We start from the raw sequence: 17,696 nt of genomic DNA on the forward strand, positions 1-17,696 counted from the left end.
CCGGCCCCGGCTTGGTGTGTGTGGCTGGTGTGACTTGTCCCACTGGCAGGGGGAGTAGTACTGTCATAGCACCTCGAGTCTGAAGGGGCCTCTGGAGGTCATCTGTGAAGACACAGGTAAGGTATTATCTTCACACTCAGATGGAGGGAACTGAGCTCAGAGAGGCGCATGATCTCATCCATCAGTTCCTTGTGTTAGGGGAGAGAGAGAGAGAGAGAGAGAGAGAGAGAGAGAGAGAGAGAGAGAGAGAGAGAGACAGAGAGAGAGAGACAGAGAGACAGAGAGAGAGAGACAGAGAGAGAGAGACAGAGAGAGAGACAGAGAGAGAGAGAGAGAGAGAGAGAGACAGAGAGACAGAGAGACAGAGAGAGAGAGAGACAGAGACAGAGAGACAGAGAGAGAGAGAGAGAGACAGAGAGACAGAGAGACAGAGACAGAGAGAGACAGAGAGAGATTGGTTGTGCATGAGGAGGGAGGTACAAACCGTATTAGGTCTTTCTTCGTGGCTCTGGGGATGACTTTGAGTTGGGAGTGGTGGGGGGAAGTAAGGGGAATTAAAAGGTTAGACCACAGGAACTGGTCCTGCGGAATTAGGGGGGGCTTGAAAGGGCATGCCCCATCCCCAGCAGAGGGCACCTCCCCCCTCCTCTCCCACATGGACGTGCTCTCAGGAGTCGTGGGGAGCGAGGCAGAAGTAGGTCAGTCTGATGGGGGTGAGGAGGTGGGCTGCAGAGAGGGTTGGGAAAGGCAGGAGTGTGCGAGGGGGCCATGCTGGGACAGGTGTCCAGCCTGAATTCACTGGCCAGGTCAGGAGAAGCCAGGACAGAGGACGGAAGAGCAGAGGGATGTGAAGGCCTCCTCTAAGGTTTGCAGGTCTGTGCGGCGTGCTCTGCCTCCCTGTCTGCATGCCACGTGCCTGTGGTCCCGCGCAGTGTCGTTCAGACCTTGGGCTGTGACCCATTCGTGGGGTGGGGAAGCCATTTACAATGTTGTGATCAATAGTGTTTAAAGATGTGGGGGGCTTCCCTGGTGGCGCAGTGGTTGAGAGTCCGCCTGCCGATGCAGGGGACACGGGTTCGTGCCTCGGTCTGGGAGGATCCCACAGGCCGTGGAGTGGCTGGGCCCGTAAGCCATGGCCACTGGGCCTAAGCGTCCGGAGCCTGTGCTCAGCAACGGGAGAGGCCACAACAGTGAGAGGCCCGCATACCACACACACACACACAAAAAGATGTGGGATAGAATAGAATAGAATACAGAGCGTACGTGTTTTGTAAAGGTAAGTAATGCATAAACTATGTCATCTAATTCTCTATCTACCTATCTATCTATCTATCCATCTATCTACCTATTCGTCCTGTGGTTTTTGACCTGGCAGATCTGGCTCTTTCCTAAAGTCTTGGGGAGAAAGAGTGCGGGGGAAGGGCAGAGACGACTCAGCCATTTCCACAAGACCAGCTTTTAATATGACCGTGATTGGAAGCACAAATAAATAAATGCCAAGAGAAAATGGAAAAACCAAACCAAACCTCAGAACATCTAAACCCAAATTCAGAAAACGAAATGAAACAGATCTCCGACAGACAGACAAACAAAAAAAAAAGACCCCCAAAGAAACAGAATCAGACTGTACAAGCCGTGTCACAGGGAGAGCAGAATGACGTGGGCACTGCGGATGTGTCCCCGGGGCCGCTGTGGAGGGGAGGGGGTGGCCCTGATCACCCTGTGGGCCGGCTTGGGGCGGTGGGGGAGGGCTCTGTGGGCAGGTTAAGAACCTTCACAAACTACACAAGGACCGGACGTCGTCGAGTTCTGCGGCTTCCCTCCTGATCGTGCAGGTGTGATTCCAGCGTGGCCTCGTCGTGACTTCAGGGCTGGAACCTGGTCCCCCTGCACAGCTGCAGAGGGACTGCCGGAAACCGCACGGAGGAGAGTCAAGTACGGAGACAGACGCGGAGGCGGTGCCGTGAGGACTCAGGGCATGCAGTTGCTTTTTACATCTGGCAGTGAGATGTGATGGCAGGTCGGTTCTCGGACAGTTCCAGAGCGTGACTCACTTCTCCTAAGAGGGACGGATGCGCGGCAGCAGGGCCTGAGGACGCGTCGTGCCAGACGAGGCTGGAGCGAGGTTTTGACAGAGAGTTTGCTATGTGTGCACAGGGGGCTCTTGCGTCTTTCCGTCGGTCGGCAGGGGTCATCCCACCTGAGCCTGCCGTCCCCTGTTCTGGTCCTGGGCCTCCGGGTCTGTCTGGGGGGTGCCGGGCAGTCGGAGGGCTGTCAGCAAGCAATCTCCTCCAAGGTCCCCAGGGCTGTCTGCAGGGGCACGTTCACACTGTGGCTGATGTTTTCGGAGTGGTTTGGCATTGGGTCGCAAGTGCTCTGGTGGGAAGCGGAAAGTGGGCGTTGATGCTCGTTCGGCGAAAGTTCATCACGATGCCCCCGGGCAGCCCAGCCCAGGCCCCGGGAACCACGCTGCCCACTGTGGGCTCTCCCGGGGCACAGCTGCTCTGCCCCAGACATCTCACGCGCTGGCTTGCCATCTTGGAGCATGAGGCTGAAGGGGCCTCATTGCCTTTAGAATCCTCTCCATTCTCCACCTAGGCACACCCCCCCCCCCCACATCCCCGCACCCGCAGAGAGGGGATGGGGCTTAGTGACTGGTTTGACCTTCTCTCTAGCGGTCCCCCGATGTGTCACCTGAAGCTACATCTGAGTGGTGTGTAGCTTTGGAGCTTGGATGGCCCATCCTACCCTCGCCCTCGGGGTCTCTGTTGGGTCAGCCTGGGCTGGAGGAGGGGTGGTCTGTGGCCAAGCCTGGGGCAGGGGCTGCCAATCGCTGAGGCCAAGCAGTGGAGGCCCCCAGCCAGAACCCTGACCCCTGATCACAGCTGCCTGAAGGACCTTTAGGTTAGGCTGGTCCCAGGGAAGAGTGGTCTTGGGTCCCTGAGCAGGGTGGGGCTGAGATAGCTTTGAGTTTTTCCAGGTGATTCCCAGGCTGTGGAGGGCTGGAGGCTGGGAGGGATGGGAGCAGAGTTCTGTGCCAGGAATGTGGCTCAGGGAGGCGGAGGGAGCCTCTACTTGCTCGGCGCTCATTATAAACTAGGCAAAGCTCATGGCTTTACAGGCCTGGCCTCACTTATTCTGAATGGCACAGCCTGAAGCCCCAGTGATTTAGCAGATGATCAGAAAGGGAAGTAACGAGCCCCAGGCACACACGGCTGGGAAGCGGGGACCTGGGATCCAGGCAGGTAGCTGAGTCCAGAGCCTGGCCTCCTTCCACACCGCTCTCTCCTCAACAGAAGCTGTCTTCTGTTCAAACCCGAGAGAATCAAAGTGAGATTTTTAGCCTGGGAGATGGGTAGAGAAATAGTGTCTGGAACAGAAGTGGGAGCCCAGACAGGAGGAGGCATGTACAATGGTTAGCAGTTCTAATGGGTATCATTGCCACTACCAAATTCACAGGGCCGCACACCCTACGTCTCCTTCAAAATGGGGCAGAAGGCCAGGGACATCCCTGCTTGTATTCTGCCACCCCGCAGAATAAGCGAGTGGACCTACGCAGAGCCTCTCCGGTTCTCCCAAGGCATGAGAAGAGGGGCGTGGCCTCTGGCCTGGGAGAAGCTGGATTGGTCCAGGCAGAAGCATCTCCTGGTCTCTGCTGCATCCGTGGCTTACTACTGGGCTCTGAGGTGAGTCTCAGAGAGAGGCTCAAGGCTCAGTTGGAGTGTCCTTGGATTGGGGAGCTGCAGAGCGTCACAAGCCGTGGAAAGGTGTGCAACGAAGCACGGCCCGCCCTCCGGCCCCACCCGGCCCCCGCATCTGGGTTAACATGGCCTGTATGTGCCAGAGGAACTAAGCAACCTGCAAACCCCGGGCTGCCCTCACCACATTGTCATCGTGGCTCCTTTCCTCCTCTTCTTTGCCAAGCAGGTCTAATAGCTTGTCTTTGATCAGCTGCAAGAAAGGCAGGTAGGGGATGGTCAGGCCAGAAGAACGGCGCCAAGGTAGAGAAAGAGAGAGAGACCTCCCTCCACGTGGCTGGGCTGGGGCCCCTCCCCAATCTCTGGGCTGAGATGGGATTTTGGAGCAGGTGCTAGAGCTTGGAGGGGGTCACGGGAGGGCCTGGTCTCCCAGTATGGCTGGTTCCTTGTCTGTCCTGGGCGGACAGAATTACTCATCACTTCCGAGGCCTGACAACTCCACAGTTCGCGAGATCGGGATACACCTGAGTTCTTAACATTTGATTCCTAGCAAGAAAGGGTAATTACAAAATATGTTCCCTGGTGCGATTCAATTTCTGTGATTTTGTGTATCTTTTTACGAAAATGAGTAAACAAGGCAGAATGAAATCTGGCCATGGGACCCGGTTTGGGAACAAGGTCACCACGCTGAGAGGCAGGATGGGGCACTCTAGAGGCCCCTGGTCGCCGCTGCCCGCCGGCTCCCCGCAGTGACTCCCAGCGGCCTTTGGCCGTCGCCAGCCCCCTCTGGGATGCAGGCCACTGCTCTGCAGGCCCCGTTTGCTAGGCTGAGACTCAGGCGGTCCTGGGGACGGTGTTGGGTCTGGACTTCCCTGAGGGATTCTGGAGTCCCTGGAGCCATCCCGGGGCTGGGGGGAGGGAGGCAGCAGGAAGGCTGACGTGCACCCGGAGCGCTCAGTGACTGAAGCCACTGTTTGTCGCGTGAGAAGCTTTCAGAGGCTTTGTCCAGCTGCCTCCTGAGGGTGCCAGCTCCTGGACTGTTGGTGGCCAGGACTGATGAGCACTGCAGGAGTGATCCTTCCTGAAGCCTGCCTGGCCCACGGCAGGCGCTGCTCGGGTGATGGGCCACCAGGAGGGCAGGGGTGTGTGTGTGTGCATGAGGTGTGCGTGTGGCGTATGTGTGTATTTGTGAGCAGTGTGTGTGAGCACGGTATAACTGTGTGTGATATATGTGTGTGGAGTGTGTGCATATGTTACATGTGAGTGTGGTATAAGTGTGTGTGATGCGTGAGTGGTGTGTGTGTGTGCGTGTGGTGTGCGTGTGGTGCACATGTGTATTTGTGAGTAGTACGTGAGTGTGGTATAAGTGTGTGTGATAGACGTGTGTGCATGTCGTATGTGAGTGTGGTGTGACTGTGTGGGATGTGTGTGGCACGTGTGTGAGTGGCGTATGTGGAGTGCGTGTGGTGTGTGTGTGTGCATATGTGGTGTGTGAGTGTGGTATGCGGTGAGTGTGAGGGTGCAGACACCCATGTCTGAAGCCCCCTAGCAGTGGGAGGGGCTCAGGCTGGCCTCAGCACAGTTTCATCCTCTTCTCATCCCTTCTGCTCCCTCCCTGTGAGTGTAGACAGCCCTGAGGAGAGGCCTGTGGCCTCTGTCTCTCTTACATCCATCCCTCCCCCAGTGCCTAGGAGGTGGTGATAGACAATATCCATGGACAGGGAGGGGGAGGCGGCCCTGGGGGAAGAGAGGCCGTGCTCTCCCCCCATCCACGATTTGGTTCTGGACGTCAGGGCAGGATGAGGACGCCAGGTCATCCCCCACGAGCGATCCCAAATCTTACCTCATAAATATAATCAAAGAGCTCTAGTATTGTAAGGATACTAGCACCAATAAACAATCCCATCTGACCACCAATATCACCTGGAGAGAGAGAGAGAGAAGACAAAGACTTGGCTTCCTGACAGCACTTCCAGAAGGGCTGGACAGACTGAGAACTCGAGAAACCAGGCCTTCTGAACGGGTTCCCCTTCCCAGGGGACCGGGGCCTGGTAGCTGCGAGGCCAGGCCCATTGACGCGTCCCTCCCTCACTGCACAGCTCTGAGAGCTGGTGGGTTTGGTTTTCAGCACCCATGGGGACGGGAACTAACCTGGATGCTTTCGGGGGGGGGGGGGGCCTGAAATAGACCTTGTGGGCTGACAGGCTTGTTCATTTCCGTTCAGAACCACACGGGTGGGGCTCAGGTTTGGCTCTGGGCTGGGAACAGACGAGGTGTGTGTGGTCCCTGGCCTGGGCGAGGACACAGTCTAGCTTGAGACGTGTGTCAGGTGCCCTGAGTGGGGGTCTCGGGAGCAGTAACACAAGAGACACCCCCCAGTCATGACATGGGCTTTGGGGCCGCCTTGGGGCCCCTCTCACCCTTGGGATAAGGCCGTAGGAAGCATCTCTCTGTCTCCCAACCTAAAGGTACATGTTCAGTTTGGTCTCTTTCTAGAGTAGAGGTCCTTGCCCTGGATGTTGGGCCCCACCGACCAAAGTCTTTCTAGACTGGTCTTCGGATACCCCTGCATCAGACTCTTGGGATACTTGTAATCAGTGTAGATGCCTGCACCTACCTGAGGCCTACACAATCAGAATCTCTGGGCTTGGGGTCTGGAGGTCAGGATTTTAAAGTGCCCGGGTGGTTCTCTGGCCCACCAAAGTTTGAGAACGGCTCTCCTGTGGGAGCTTCCAGTGGTTGGAGACCCCCTGAATTGAATGCGATCCATTGTGCACCTGGGCATTTGCAGAGGGAGAGTCCGTATTTCAGAAGTTATTATCAGATTCTCAAGGGGGTTCTGATCCCCCCAGAGCCCCAAGCGCTTCGTTCTGGAGGCAGTGTGGTAGAGCAGGGGGCTCTGAGGTTGTGAGTTTGGAGGGGGGCCACCAGCTCGCTGTGTGGCTTTGATAAGCCCTGACCTTCTCAGGACCTTTGCCTTCCGGGCACATTTGGTGGTGGAGGTGGTCGGGGTGGGGGTGGTGGTCGGAGGAGATGAACTGTGAAGTCCTTTCCAGCTGTGACCTCTAAGACTGGCAGCTGCTGGGCTGGGCTTGGGGAGAGCGGGTGTTGCTGGGGTGAAGGTACCGTCCCTCCTGGAGGGTCCAGGCTGACTCTTGGTCTGAGAACTTTTGGATGAGTACCTCTGCCCACTCCTCCCCTGATTATGGCTGGAGAAGCCCAACCAACACATCCCCAGGCGAGCAAGCCGCGACGACGGGAAGGCGGCCCTTCCTGGGGGCACCCGGTTTGGGGCTCAGCGTGGCTCCCCTTCACTCCTCTCCTGCCCCTCCGCCCCCTCTAATATCCTCAGTAGAGGCTTATCGGGGAGTGTGCACGATGCACGTGCACGCCAGGGGTGGGGTGTGTCTGTGCGTGTGTGAGCGGTGTGGCGGAGCGTGGGGTACGGGCCTGGGTGCGCCGTGCGCGAATGCGTGTGGGATAGACGCAGGCGATACGTCTGACCACCGACAGCTTTACATAGGCGGCAAGCCACGTCTAGGGTAGCTACACGAGTGCGTCCAAATGTGGCTTTGTGGGAGTGGGCACGGTGTGTCTGAGTGAGCACGTGCGTGTGTAAGCACGCAACTTGTGTGCACGTACGTGTCTCTGCAGCCGCGTGGCTTGCATGTGGGTCTGTGAGGGTGTGTTCACTGCGGGAGGGGTGCGCTGTGCGCGGCGGGGGGAGGGGAGGGACGGGCCCGATTGGGTGCCGTGGCTCATGGTTTGCAAGTAGCACTTGCTGTCCTCACGGGAGGTACAGTTGGCAGCAGGACTTTCACGGCGGGCTATTCTGGGTGGGAACAAGATGCTGGGAAAATGCTCTCTCATGTCTGCTGCAGGGACCAGCTACCTCTCCTGACAGATTCGGGGCTCAGGCCCTCATCACTGTGTGTGTGTGTGTGTATGTGTGTGTCTGAGTGTGACTGTGAGCCTATGTAGGGGAGGGGACGGAAGTGGAGGAGGCATGTCCTTGGTCTTCTTTAGGAAATAAAGGTGGCAGGAGCAGGGCTCTACCACCAGCTCAGGGCATGAGGCCCTTTGGCCACAACAATCTCCAAGGCCCAGGTGATGACCACCTTAGCCCAGCGGGCACCCCACTGTGGCCCAGTTCCCCAGCCTCCTGGGAGAGGAACAGACACGCTCAGACAGTGCCGCAGGGTAGGCCCTGGGTCCCTGGCATGGTGTCTGTCCACGTGCCAGAAATCTCTATTTATGGACCTCCTGCGGGCTGGGGCTTTTCCACATTTAACCATCACGGCAAACTCACAAAATGAGTTTTATTAGACCCATTTTACAGATGAGAAACCTGAGGTCCAGTGAAGCCACCTGCCCACTTTCTCCCAGTTGGTGTGCAGCGGCCCGTGGCTTGCTCTCCCTTGTACTTCCAGGTAGAAGGTGTATGCCTCCCCGCCCTCACCCAGGATGCTATTCTCACCTGATTCAGTTCACAGAGACAAGAGCTATTTTTCCTCAAAGCCCAGACACCAGATCCTTTCTTAAGAGTGAGTGGGAGTTGGGGGACGAGTCCAGAGCAGGTCTTTTTTTTTTTTTTGCGGTACACGGGCCTCTCACTGTCGTGGCCTCTCCCGTTGCAGAGCACAGGCTCCGGACACGCAGGCTCAGCGGCCATGGCTCACGGGCCCAGCCTCTCCGCGGCATGTGGGATCTTCCCGGACCGGGGTACGAACCCGTGTCCCCTGCATCAGCAGGAGGACTCTCAACCACTGCTCCACTAGGGAAGCCCCGGAGCAGGTCTTTTTAACTGTGCACCCGCAGGGGTCTTGTGAGTTTTACGCTGGGCTGGGACTGTGTTGAAATTAATTTCCTGCATCCATCATGTGCTCTTGGGGCCAGGGGAGCTGGCCCCAGGGTGGGGTGGCAGTCAGGTTTGTAGATTTCTGGGGATGCATGGCCCTTCTGTTGTGTTTGACAAAGGGCTCTCAGTCCAGGGGGCACTGGGCCTTCTCAATGCAGCAAAATTGCTTTCCAGTGGGGGCTCCATGGGGCACCCTCCCCGGGCCCACTGCCTGGGACCACCCACAGCTCAGCCCTCCCCCCACTTGACAGCTCTTTCTTCCTGCCATGGCCCCAGGGCTCCGACTCCAACCTGGGGGCAGAAGACCATAGAATCCCAAGAGGATGGCGCTGGAAAGGCCCCGAAAGAGCGTCTAGCTCACCTACTTCATTGTGTTGATGGGGGAACTGAGGCCTAGACTGGGACATGAACTGGGCCTAACACCTCCAGCATGTGGAGTTCTTCCCATTCCGGAGCAGGAACAGTGCAAAGGGAAGAGGGAGTAACCCGCCCACCGGCCCATCCCCATGAGACGTGGACATTTGTGCAACAGACACTCTGACTTACCAAGTAAGGCAGCAACTTCGTACGCCTTCTTCTGTTCAATGGTCTCATAATTGAGAGCCTCAAAAAATATATCCAGAACGAGGATGTTCTCTCTGCGGAGGAAATGTCCAGTGTCATACGTGGTGAGAACCCTCAGGATCCACGGGGATCCTCTAATACAATTTTCCCACAGACAGATGGGGAAACTGAGGCCCAGGCAAGTGAAACAACTGGCCCAAAGTTAAAGCTGGTTAGTGGCACAGCTGGGGCTTGAACCTGACATCCTGACTCCTGGCTCAGTGCCCTTCACGGCCCTGGAGGCGTATATCAGCTGTCCCCTTGGCCTCTCATTGCTAACGCCCCTGTCTCTCTGCACCCTTTCCAGGAATCCTGCCTGGCCTCCAGGGCTCCGTGCTCCCAGAGGGTCTGCCTGGGCCCTTACATGCAGGTGAGCTCGGCACTCTCTTGACAAGGCTTGCTCGCCTGCCCCCCGCTGACCTCCCCTGCCCACTCTGGAGAGGCCCCCAGTTCTTACTGGAATTGACAGCAAGCTTCTCCTAGTGGGGACCCTACCCCAGATGGCCAAGTCAGCTGCAGGGACCAGGGAGGGTTTTTAGGGAGAAAACCCACACCTGGTTGCAGGGTTTCTGATGGAAGCACCCCGGTTCCCTTTTGCTCTTTTGGGCAGATGTGTGCATGACACACATCTAGGCAGGAGAAGTCATTACGGCTGGCACGATGTCTGCGACAGCGGTGCCTGGTACCTCCTACAAAATTCCCTGCCTCCTTCCACGACGTGGTTCACAATGCCCTCAGCGTCCCTTGTCCTCAACCCTGGGACGGAGCAAAAGCCGTCCCAGGATGAGGTCTGGTGACAGTGTGGGCAGGAGGGAGAGGCTGGGGGAGAGGAGTCCTCTCCACGCGGGGCTCGCTCAGGTGCCATTCACAGGGTCACCCTCTCTTGCCTGGTTTATGGCAAATGCTTCCCACCTGGCTCCTTTCTGCCCACCTGGCTTCCGGTCCGACCTCTATCTGCCGCCTGAAGGGTCTTCCTAAAACCGCTAAACTAATCCATGTGACATAAAATTAGCATCCAGTTCCTCCATCACTCAGGCTACATTTAAAATGCTCAGTAGCCACATGTGGCCAGTGGCCATCATGTAGGACATCACCGATAAAGAACATTTCCAGAAGTTTCTACCTAAACGGCAAATGTGAGCCTGTCACTCGTCTGGTGGAAGTTCTTCTGTGGCTGCCTGTCCTCTTAGAATAAGTCCACTCTCTGCGGACCACCCCCGCCCAGTTCAGCCTGCAGGATCTTCTACCTTGGACACAGTCACCTCCCCCAGCCTCCCCTTCCCCTAATCTTGTCTGCCCTTCACCGATTTTCCCTGCTGAGCCTCTGCCTGGGACACCATCTGCTCCTGTGTCTTTCTTTCACTTATTCTGTTAAAAGATATATATGTTTTTTTGAGCATCAACTCTGTGTCAGACACTCCATAGCAGAGAACAAAACAAGAAAGCTTCCTGCCCTCAAGGAGCTTCACTTTCGTGAAGTGGACAAGTTAATTTCAGGAAACACACACGTGAATATAGAATTACACACGGTGGTGTGTGTTATAAAGGAAAACACCAGAGTGCTTCCAGAGAAAAATGACAGGAGGGGACTAATTTAGTCATCCAAAGAGATGACGTTTAAATGGAGACCTGCACAATGAGGAACCAGCTAGGTGAAGAGTGAGAGGAAAAGCATTCCAGGCAGAGGGAACAGAATGTGCAAACCTGCCTGGAAAACTCCTCTACATCCTGTAAAAACATCTCTGCATTGACATATATACACTAATATGTATAAAATGGATAACTAACAAAAAAATGCAAAAAGAAAAACATCTCTGAAGCTTTCCTTGACAGTGTCCCTACGCAAGGTGTGGCCAGCCACTTCTCTTATTACCTGCATCAGCCTATATAGCTTTCAGCTTTGTACTTGTCTCTCCACCAGACTCTAAGCTCCTTAAAGGCTGGGCCTGCATCTTAATCCGCTTTGTCTTCATATTCTGAGTCTGAGCACAGAACGTGGCAAACAGCAGGTGCTCAACTAATGTCTGCCAAATAGAATTAATTGCTTACCTTGCCCTCGACTGCCCCCCATTTTTTCCTAGTCCATCCTCCCCCACCTCCATCCACCATGTGCACTTAACGTACGAGATATATTTTTCTGATTTGTTAAATTTCTTCTCGAGGTACTTGGCTGACGTCTTGCTGGGGATCTTCACCATGGAGAGCTCTTTGTTGTAGCGGGTCAGGTTGCAGGGTGTCCTGCAGAGACAGTAATTACTGTCCTTTTCCGCCAGCAGACCTGGAGGGGAGAGGGAGGCAGGGCTTAATCAGGTGGACCTCCTGGCCCAGAGTAGCCAGGTTCCCGCAGCAGAGAAGTGAGCTGGGAGGAGGTGCCATCCGGGTAAATGAGGGGTGGGGGGCTGTGGAGAGAAGGAGGGCCGGGCTTTTGCTACCGGTTGATGAGGGTGTGAGCTCTCATAGAATGTGCCCACTCTTTCTCTGTTACTCTTGGTCCTGTTTTTCTTCTGTTTCCTTCACTGTTATGTCACCCTTCGTAAATCTTTGAAAAGACACCACTTTTGGAGAATGGGCTCCAAGGGAGTCCCGGACCCCTCACCTCCCCAGGGCCTTCTTCTCTGCTCCTAGCCTCAGTTCTCATCTACAAAGGGGGCTGTTCTCCAAAGGCGAGTGTGGGAAACCATTTTATCTGAAACTCTGGGCTCCGCGGTGCTCCCTCTGGGGCTCCCTCATAGCCAACGCCCACCCGTTCTGCTCGCTGGTTTAGGACGCAGAACTGAGTCTTTGCATCCATTGGAAGTCATTCCTTCTCCTTCCCGCCAGCCCTCCTGGAGGCGTCTGGACGTGTGAGCCCAGAGCTGCTGCACTTAGATCCAGCAAGTGCAGCTGCTGAACGAACTTGAGTCCGGATGATTTAAATACTCTCTGCTTGTCTTGGTTATAGATCATTTCCCGGGTCCAGAAGAGGTGGGCACGTGGAGTGGGTCTAGCTTGGGGGTTGCAGCTTGTTTGTGTGATCTCCCTCACTGGAAGTTTTCCAGGGTCGGGGGCGTGTGGACCAGCAAACACCCAGCAGAAGGCAGAGGAGTAGGGGGAATGCGCCTGGCTCAACGGAGCATGCAGACGGGACAGCTTTGGAATAACCGCGAGAGCGTGTGCGGGGAGATACGGCTGATCTCCTTTGGGGCCCACCCGGATGCTCACTGTCGATCCTCTCTTCGTCTCTGCCTGCTGCCCTGCATTCCACAGTGCTCTCTGCTCCCCCCAAACCCACTCCTTCCCTACCCCCACCTCTCTATCTCCTTTCTTTCCCTAGTCTGGTTTCCAGCCCTCATCCACTTGCATCAATTCCCTCCCCCACCCCTCTCTCCTTCCTCCTCTCCATCTCCCTCTCCAGTCCCTGCAGGGACGCCACCCTTTCCAGCCTCTTTCCCCTCACCCTTCCCCACTCCCCTTCCCCCCATCTCTCTTCTGCACCCGGAAGTTCTGCAAGGTCTTGATCGCAGCCCCTCCCCCATCATTCCACCTGGCCCCTGGTACTGACCTAGGGCAGGCTCGGCACACTCCTTGTGTTGCTCAGGGGTACAGAAAGGGGCATCCCCTGCAAAGAAGAAAGACAGGGAGAGGTACTCAGGCAGCAACCCCTCCCCTCCTTGGGCTGGAGGAAGGGATTGCATCCAGCTACCTTGGTACCTAGGAGGGGCAGCAGTTCACCAGTGGATGGTCAGAAGCCCTGGGGGTAGTGGGGGAGCAGAAGACTGGGTTCTGATCTCTGTGATAACAAGACCGGTCTAGCTAACTTCTCCCAGGTTGCACAATCTGGCTTACATATGTGATAGGAAAGCGTTGACAGTTAAAGTGGGGAAGCAGTGGTAAGCAGCTACTAAGTCCTGGGCATGCATTGTCCCCTTTAACTCACACGGGTACCTTCGGAAATAGGAAATACTGTATCTGTTTCACCCATGAGAGAACTGAGGCTTAAGAATCCTGTTTTCTCAGGACATCAGAGCTAGCGGTGATGGAGGTGGGCTTTGAACGCAGGTCTGTCTGATCCCGAGGCTAGGGCTCTTTCCAGCACACCACACTGCTGTAAGGGAGTGAGGGCTGCTTTGTTAGTCTCCTCTTTGCTGTGCCCTTAATTCCACATTATAATTGAGATACCAGTAACAGTGTCATGGGTGGGGGGCGGAAATGATTAAAATCTCTCCTGCTTGCTTTGGGCTCAGGTTCCATGGGGAAACCTCACTGGCTGGTGATCCAGTCTGAGCATCAGGCAGGTAGCATTTACCAGTGCTCAGTTCTCTCTGGTCTCTGTAGAAATCCAGAAGCTTTTTTTTTTTTTTTCTTTTACCAAGTGCTAAAGTTAAAGCCCACCACAATATCTTTTCCTTATCTTCTCCCTAAACACCAATTCTTTTCAAGAGCTGAAGAACTGATATGCTTCCTCCTTCTAATAATAAAAATTTAACTGATATGTTTCCCTTTTTGCTCTGTCTTCTAGGAAGCTCAGAGGCAATTTTAAAGGTCGATAATTCTAAATTTAGATTGCTAGAGCAATTACTGATCATAATGCACTAATTTAGAATTTAGCTCTAAGGATGTTCATTTCAGCATTGGTTATAACAGAAAACAATTGGTAATGAATGAAATGTCTGACATCAGGATTTAGCTAAATAAACAAAGTATGATATAACCATGAAATTGTAGCCATGAAATATAACAGCAAAGTTCCCAGCACATAGTAGGTCTTCAGCCAACAGTACTCTCGATTCCCTCTCCCCATGTGTTAACACAATCACCACTGACGTTTGCAATTGACAAAGCTTTCTTTTTGGCCGCACTGCGGAGCTTGCGGGATCTTAGTTCCCTGACTAGGGATCGAACCTGAACCCCCTGCAGTGGAAGCACGGAGCTCTAACCACTGGACCACCAGGGAATTCCCAAGAAAGCATTTTTTATATCTTAGCCTAATTTTATCTTCCTATCTACAAATGATTTTGTTTTAAAGATAATGGAGGTAAGAATAGAGAGGCTTAGTAACTTGTACCAGGTCACACAGTAGTAAGGTGGAGGAACCTGAGTTAGAAGCCAAGGCCACTGACTCCAGCCTCAGTCATCCTTCCTTCCATGCTGCAGTACCAAACTCTTCCTGCTCCAATCAGCCCCCCTCCCCCCACTCCACTTCTACTGACAAGCCAACTGCCTCTAATGATGGCTATGTGCATTGTTAGTCTGAGAATAGAAATGTCAGTACACATGAATTCATTTGCTGGCTGATGGACTCTTGCCTAGCTTGAAAGAGAGCTAGACATTTGGATGCAAGAAGGGAAACATCTGGAGGAAAGCAATAACCATCTGGACGTTTGAACGTGTACCACACCAGGATGTAAGAATTGTAAGCATCCAGATATCTGGACACTGAACTCTGGGAGGGAAGACCAGCAAACAATTAGCAAACATATTGAACGTTGGGAGGAACGTCCTCCAAACACCTGACCGCTTCTGGACACCAGGATGCTGCCTTGGTTGCCAGACTGGAGGTTTCCATCCGCCCTCTAAGAGTTTGGGCATCAAATAACAGTCTTCCCAGAACAGCATCCCTTTGCATCCTCGTGGAGTGCGTGAAGAGTTTCCCATCAGGGTGAGAAATGCAAAGAAGGTCGCAGGTAGTCCTGGGCCCCTGCGGCTGTCCTTGCCTGGCACTGACCTGGCATGTGGACCATGCGACAGTTGCAGTTCTCCACGATGTAGCGGGTCTCACAGTCAATCCGACAGGCAGTGATGCTGTAAACAGGAAAGAAGTCGAGTCCCATCTCCGAGGACCGGCACTCGCCCCACGGCGGGGGCAGGTATGTGAGCTGCAAGACAGGAAGGAGGGGGCAGCAGTCAGCCCCAGAGCTTCAGCCTTGACAGGCCCGGTGGCTCATTCATTCACTTATGCAGTTAACAGACCACTATTGAGCATCTACTACATGACAACGTCAATTCCATTGACCTCCCAAGCCTTCTACTTTTGGCTCCAATACCAGTTTTCCTATCTTATTTTTTTTTATAACCTTCTTATAAATGCGGATCTTCTCAAAGTCTCTTACACGGGTCACATCTTCCCACTTCCACAATTTGTCATCTCCCATCTCTCAGCAGCAGAGAAGTGAGATAAAAATTTGGGGGCTCTGCCTCTGGGGGCCCCTCCTTTCTAGGATTTTTCTTCCCATTTTTTCTAGCTTTTCTGGCAACCCTGAACTCTAGCTTGAGACTTTTTAACGCAACGACTGCTGCTTTCTTCTTGAGCTCTATCTACAATATTCCCTTAGAACTTGACGTGCCCTCAAAGGAGAGATCGGGTAAATAAATGTGTATTTCATCCAGTGTGACTCCCTTCCTTCAAGGGCTGTATACCCTCCAGTTTCTGCCTGTGTTTAGTCTCTCTCCAATGCCATCAAATAGTACTTTTGAAATATTTTGTCCAGAGTTTATAATTGTTATTTCCAGAAGGGTTAGTCTGACATAAGCTGCTCCACCATTACTGAGAACCAAAAGTCTCTCTCTCTATTTTATTTAAGACTCATTCCTTTGAGGGAGCTGTTCCTATTCTCATTTTATTCATGACGAAACTGAGTACCTGAAAGGTTAGTAGTCTGTTCAAGACCACACACAGAGCCAGTGGCAGAGTCAGCATATGGACCTAGGAATTTCTGACTCCAATCTTGCCCTTGTATACTACATTGTCTCTATAGGAAATGGATGAAAGGAGGGAGAAACACTCCAGAGAGGACCTTTCAGAGCTTTTCTCTTTTGTGTTTTTTTCTAACAGCTCCTTTCTTCTTCCTTTCCCATGAAGGCTTGCATTACTCTCTCGTCTTTCTTTGGAGTTCATGAGCTGACCAGGCTTTTGCACAGATTTCCTCTATGACTTTGGATAAAGTCGCCACTCTCCTCTGGACCTTAGTTTCCCCATCCGTAAAGAGGGAGTATCTGGGGGTAGGTTTGATAGTGTATGATTAGAATGGATTCAGTTCCCTACCTTGCTCAATATTGGATCGATAAGCACACAAACTGGATTTGGGAAGAATTCATAGCGACTTTTGGCAAGACAGGGCGTCTAAAATGATGTAAAATCATCTTGGGAGACTCTCGTTTCTTTTTCTTCTTCTAAAACAATTTCCCACAGTGGGTGGACCAAGAATGCAGCTGGTGAAACTCTGGGGATGTGCTACTGTTTGTTCAGGGTCAATCACTTCCCTTTTCTTATACAGAGGTCACGATCCAGAATACCATGGCTACCCTGCTGTGGCTGGCTTATCATTCGCTCCGTCAGATTTTCTGAAGCCTCACACACCACAGCAGCTGGAAAATCGCAGTGTGTACAGCATCCACTCTTGCTTACCAACGAGTGTCTGAAAGCGTGTTGGAGTATTTGTTTATCCTGGGTAAGCGAAGCCTCAGGGGGACCCTGGAGCCCTGTCTTCAAATATCTGAAGGGCTGTCTCAGGGAAGAAGAATTAGATTTGTTTCCTGGCATCCCAAGGGAAAGATAGACACAAGAACAGTTGTCCTAAGGGAAGTGGGGTCCACGATCACATTTATTGATGTGCAGGCACTGTGGTGGGCAGGCACAGCACACGCATTCTCTTATTTAATCCTAAAGAAGGATAAATTCTGTCTCAACTTTCTAACCTGCTACTATGATTCAATGACAAAGTCCCTATCTTGAGGGTGAGGTCCCCATCATGAGGGGTGTTCAAGCAGAGACCATACAACTACCTGGCTGGGATGGGAAGAGAGAGATTCGAGTACTGCATGTGTAGTTGGAGATTCTAAAACCTCTTAAGCCCTTATATCCGATCCTAGACCCTACATCTGTAATTTTAATTTGAGAACTCGAGACAGTGATACAAGTCCGACAGAACCTCGAACCTCACTCTTTCATGGGCTAGTTGTGTGACTTAGTAAGTGACAAAGCCCCCATTCCCCAGCCCCCGCTTTTAGCCTCCTCATTGGATTAAATAAGTGCCCAGCAGCTAGTAGGTACCCACCAAGACTTAGTTCCTATCTCTTTCCCCTAACAAATGTCTTCATGTTTTTCTACCCTTTCATTCTTTCAACAAATAGTCCAGCTCCACCTCTGCTCTCCTTACAATCTGGTTTTACAGACTAGCGAAGCTCCATCCTTTTTGGCTCAAGTTATTTTGCACTGGGTTTACTATAAGAACTCCTGCCAATGCAGATGTCCAAGTCAAGAGGACACCAGGCCGCTGATCTAGGGCTCTGGAGCTGGGAGAGAGATCTGGGCTGGAGATGTAAATGTGTGCGTTTGTGTGTGTGTGGCTTTAGTGGATCTTGAAGCTGTGGGGTGGATGAGCCAGCCCAGGGAGAGAGGAGAGACACCAGGATTGAGCCTTAAAGTGTTCCTGCATTTACTTAACAACTCATCCGTCCTTAGCCTTTTTTTTTTCTCACTGTGCCATGGAACTGGTGGCCTTGCACAATTACTCACATTTATGAGCTGAGCAAAGAACTCAGAACTTTTGTGATGGCAT

At 53.2% G+C, this 17,696-nt stretch overlaps 1 protein-coding gene across 2 annotated transcripts in view; it reads right to left on the minus strand.

Annotated features, from left to right (window-relative positions):
• Window positions 1-1,440: 1,440 nt before the first annotated feature.
• The window catches only part of ASIC2 (acid sensing ion channel subunit 2), a 1,009,846-nt gene continuing 993,590 nt past the window's right edge, over window positions 1,441-17,696 (minus strand). For both annotated transcript variants that reach the window (XM_032617572.1, XM_032617571.1), the window contains exons 4-10: window positions 14,864-15,014; window positions 12,701-12,757; window positions 11,284-11,437; window positions 9,103-9,194; window positions 5,542-5,621; window positions 3,883-3,951; window positions 1,441-2,376 (exon numbers count right to left, since the gene is read on the minus strand). In XM_032617572.1, coding sequence (XP_032473463.1) covers window positions 2,275-2,376; window positions 3,883-3,951; window positions 5,542-5,621; window positions 9,103-9,194; window positions 11,284-11,437; window positions 12,701-12,757; window positions 14,864-15,014 — 705 coding nt within the window. In that variant the 3' untranslated portion in view covers window positions 1,441-2,274. The remainder of the gene's footprint in view (window positions 2,377-3,882; window positions 3,952-5,541; window positions 5,622-9,102; window positions 9,195-11,283; window positions 11,438-12,700; window positions 12,758-14,863; window positions 15,015-17,696) is intronic.

The sequence above is a fragment of the Phocoena sinus genome, chromosome 20 (assembly GCF_008692025.1).
Source record: "Phocoena sinus isolate mPhoSin1 chromosome 20, mPhoSin1.pri, whole genome shotgun sequence".
Taxonomy (NCBI): domain Eukaryota; kingdom Metazoa; phylum Chordata; class Mammalia; order Artiodactyla; family Phocoenidae; genus Phocoena; species Phocoena sinus.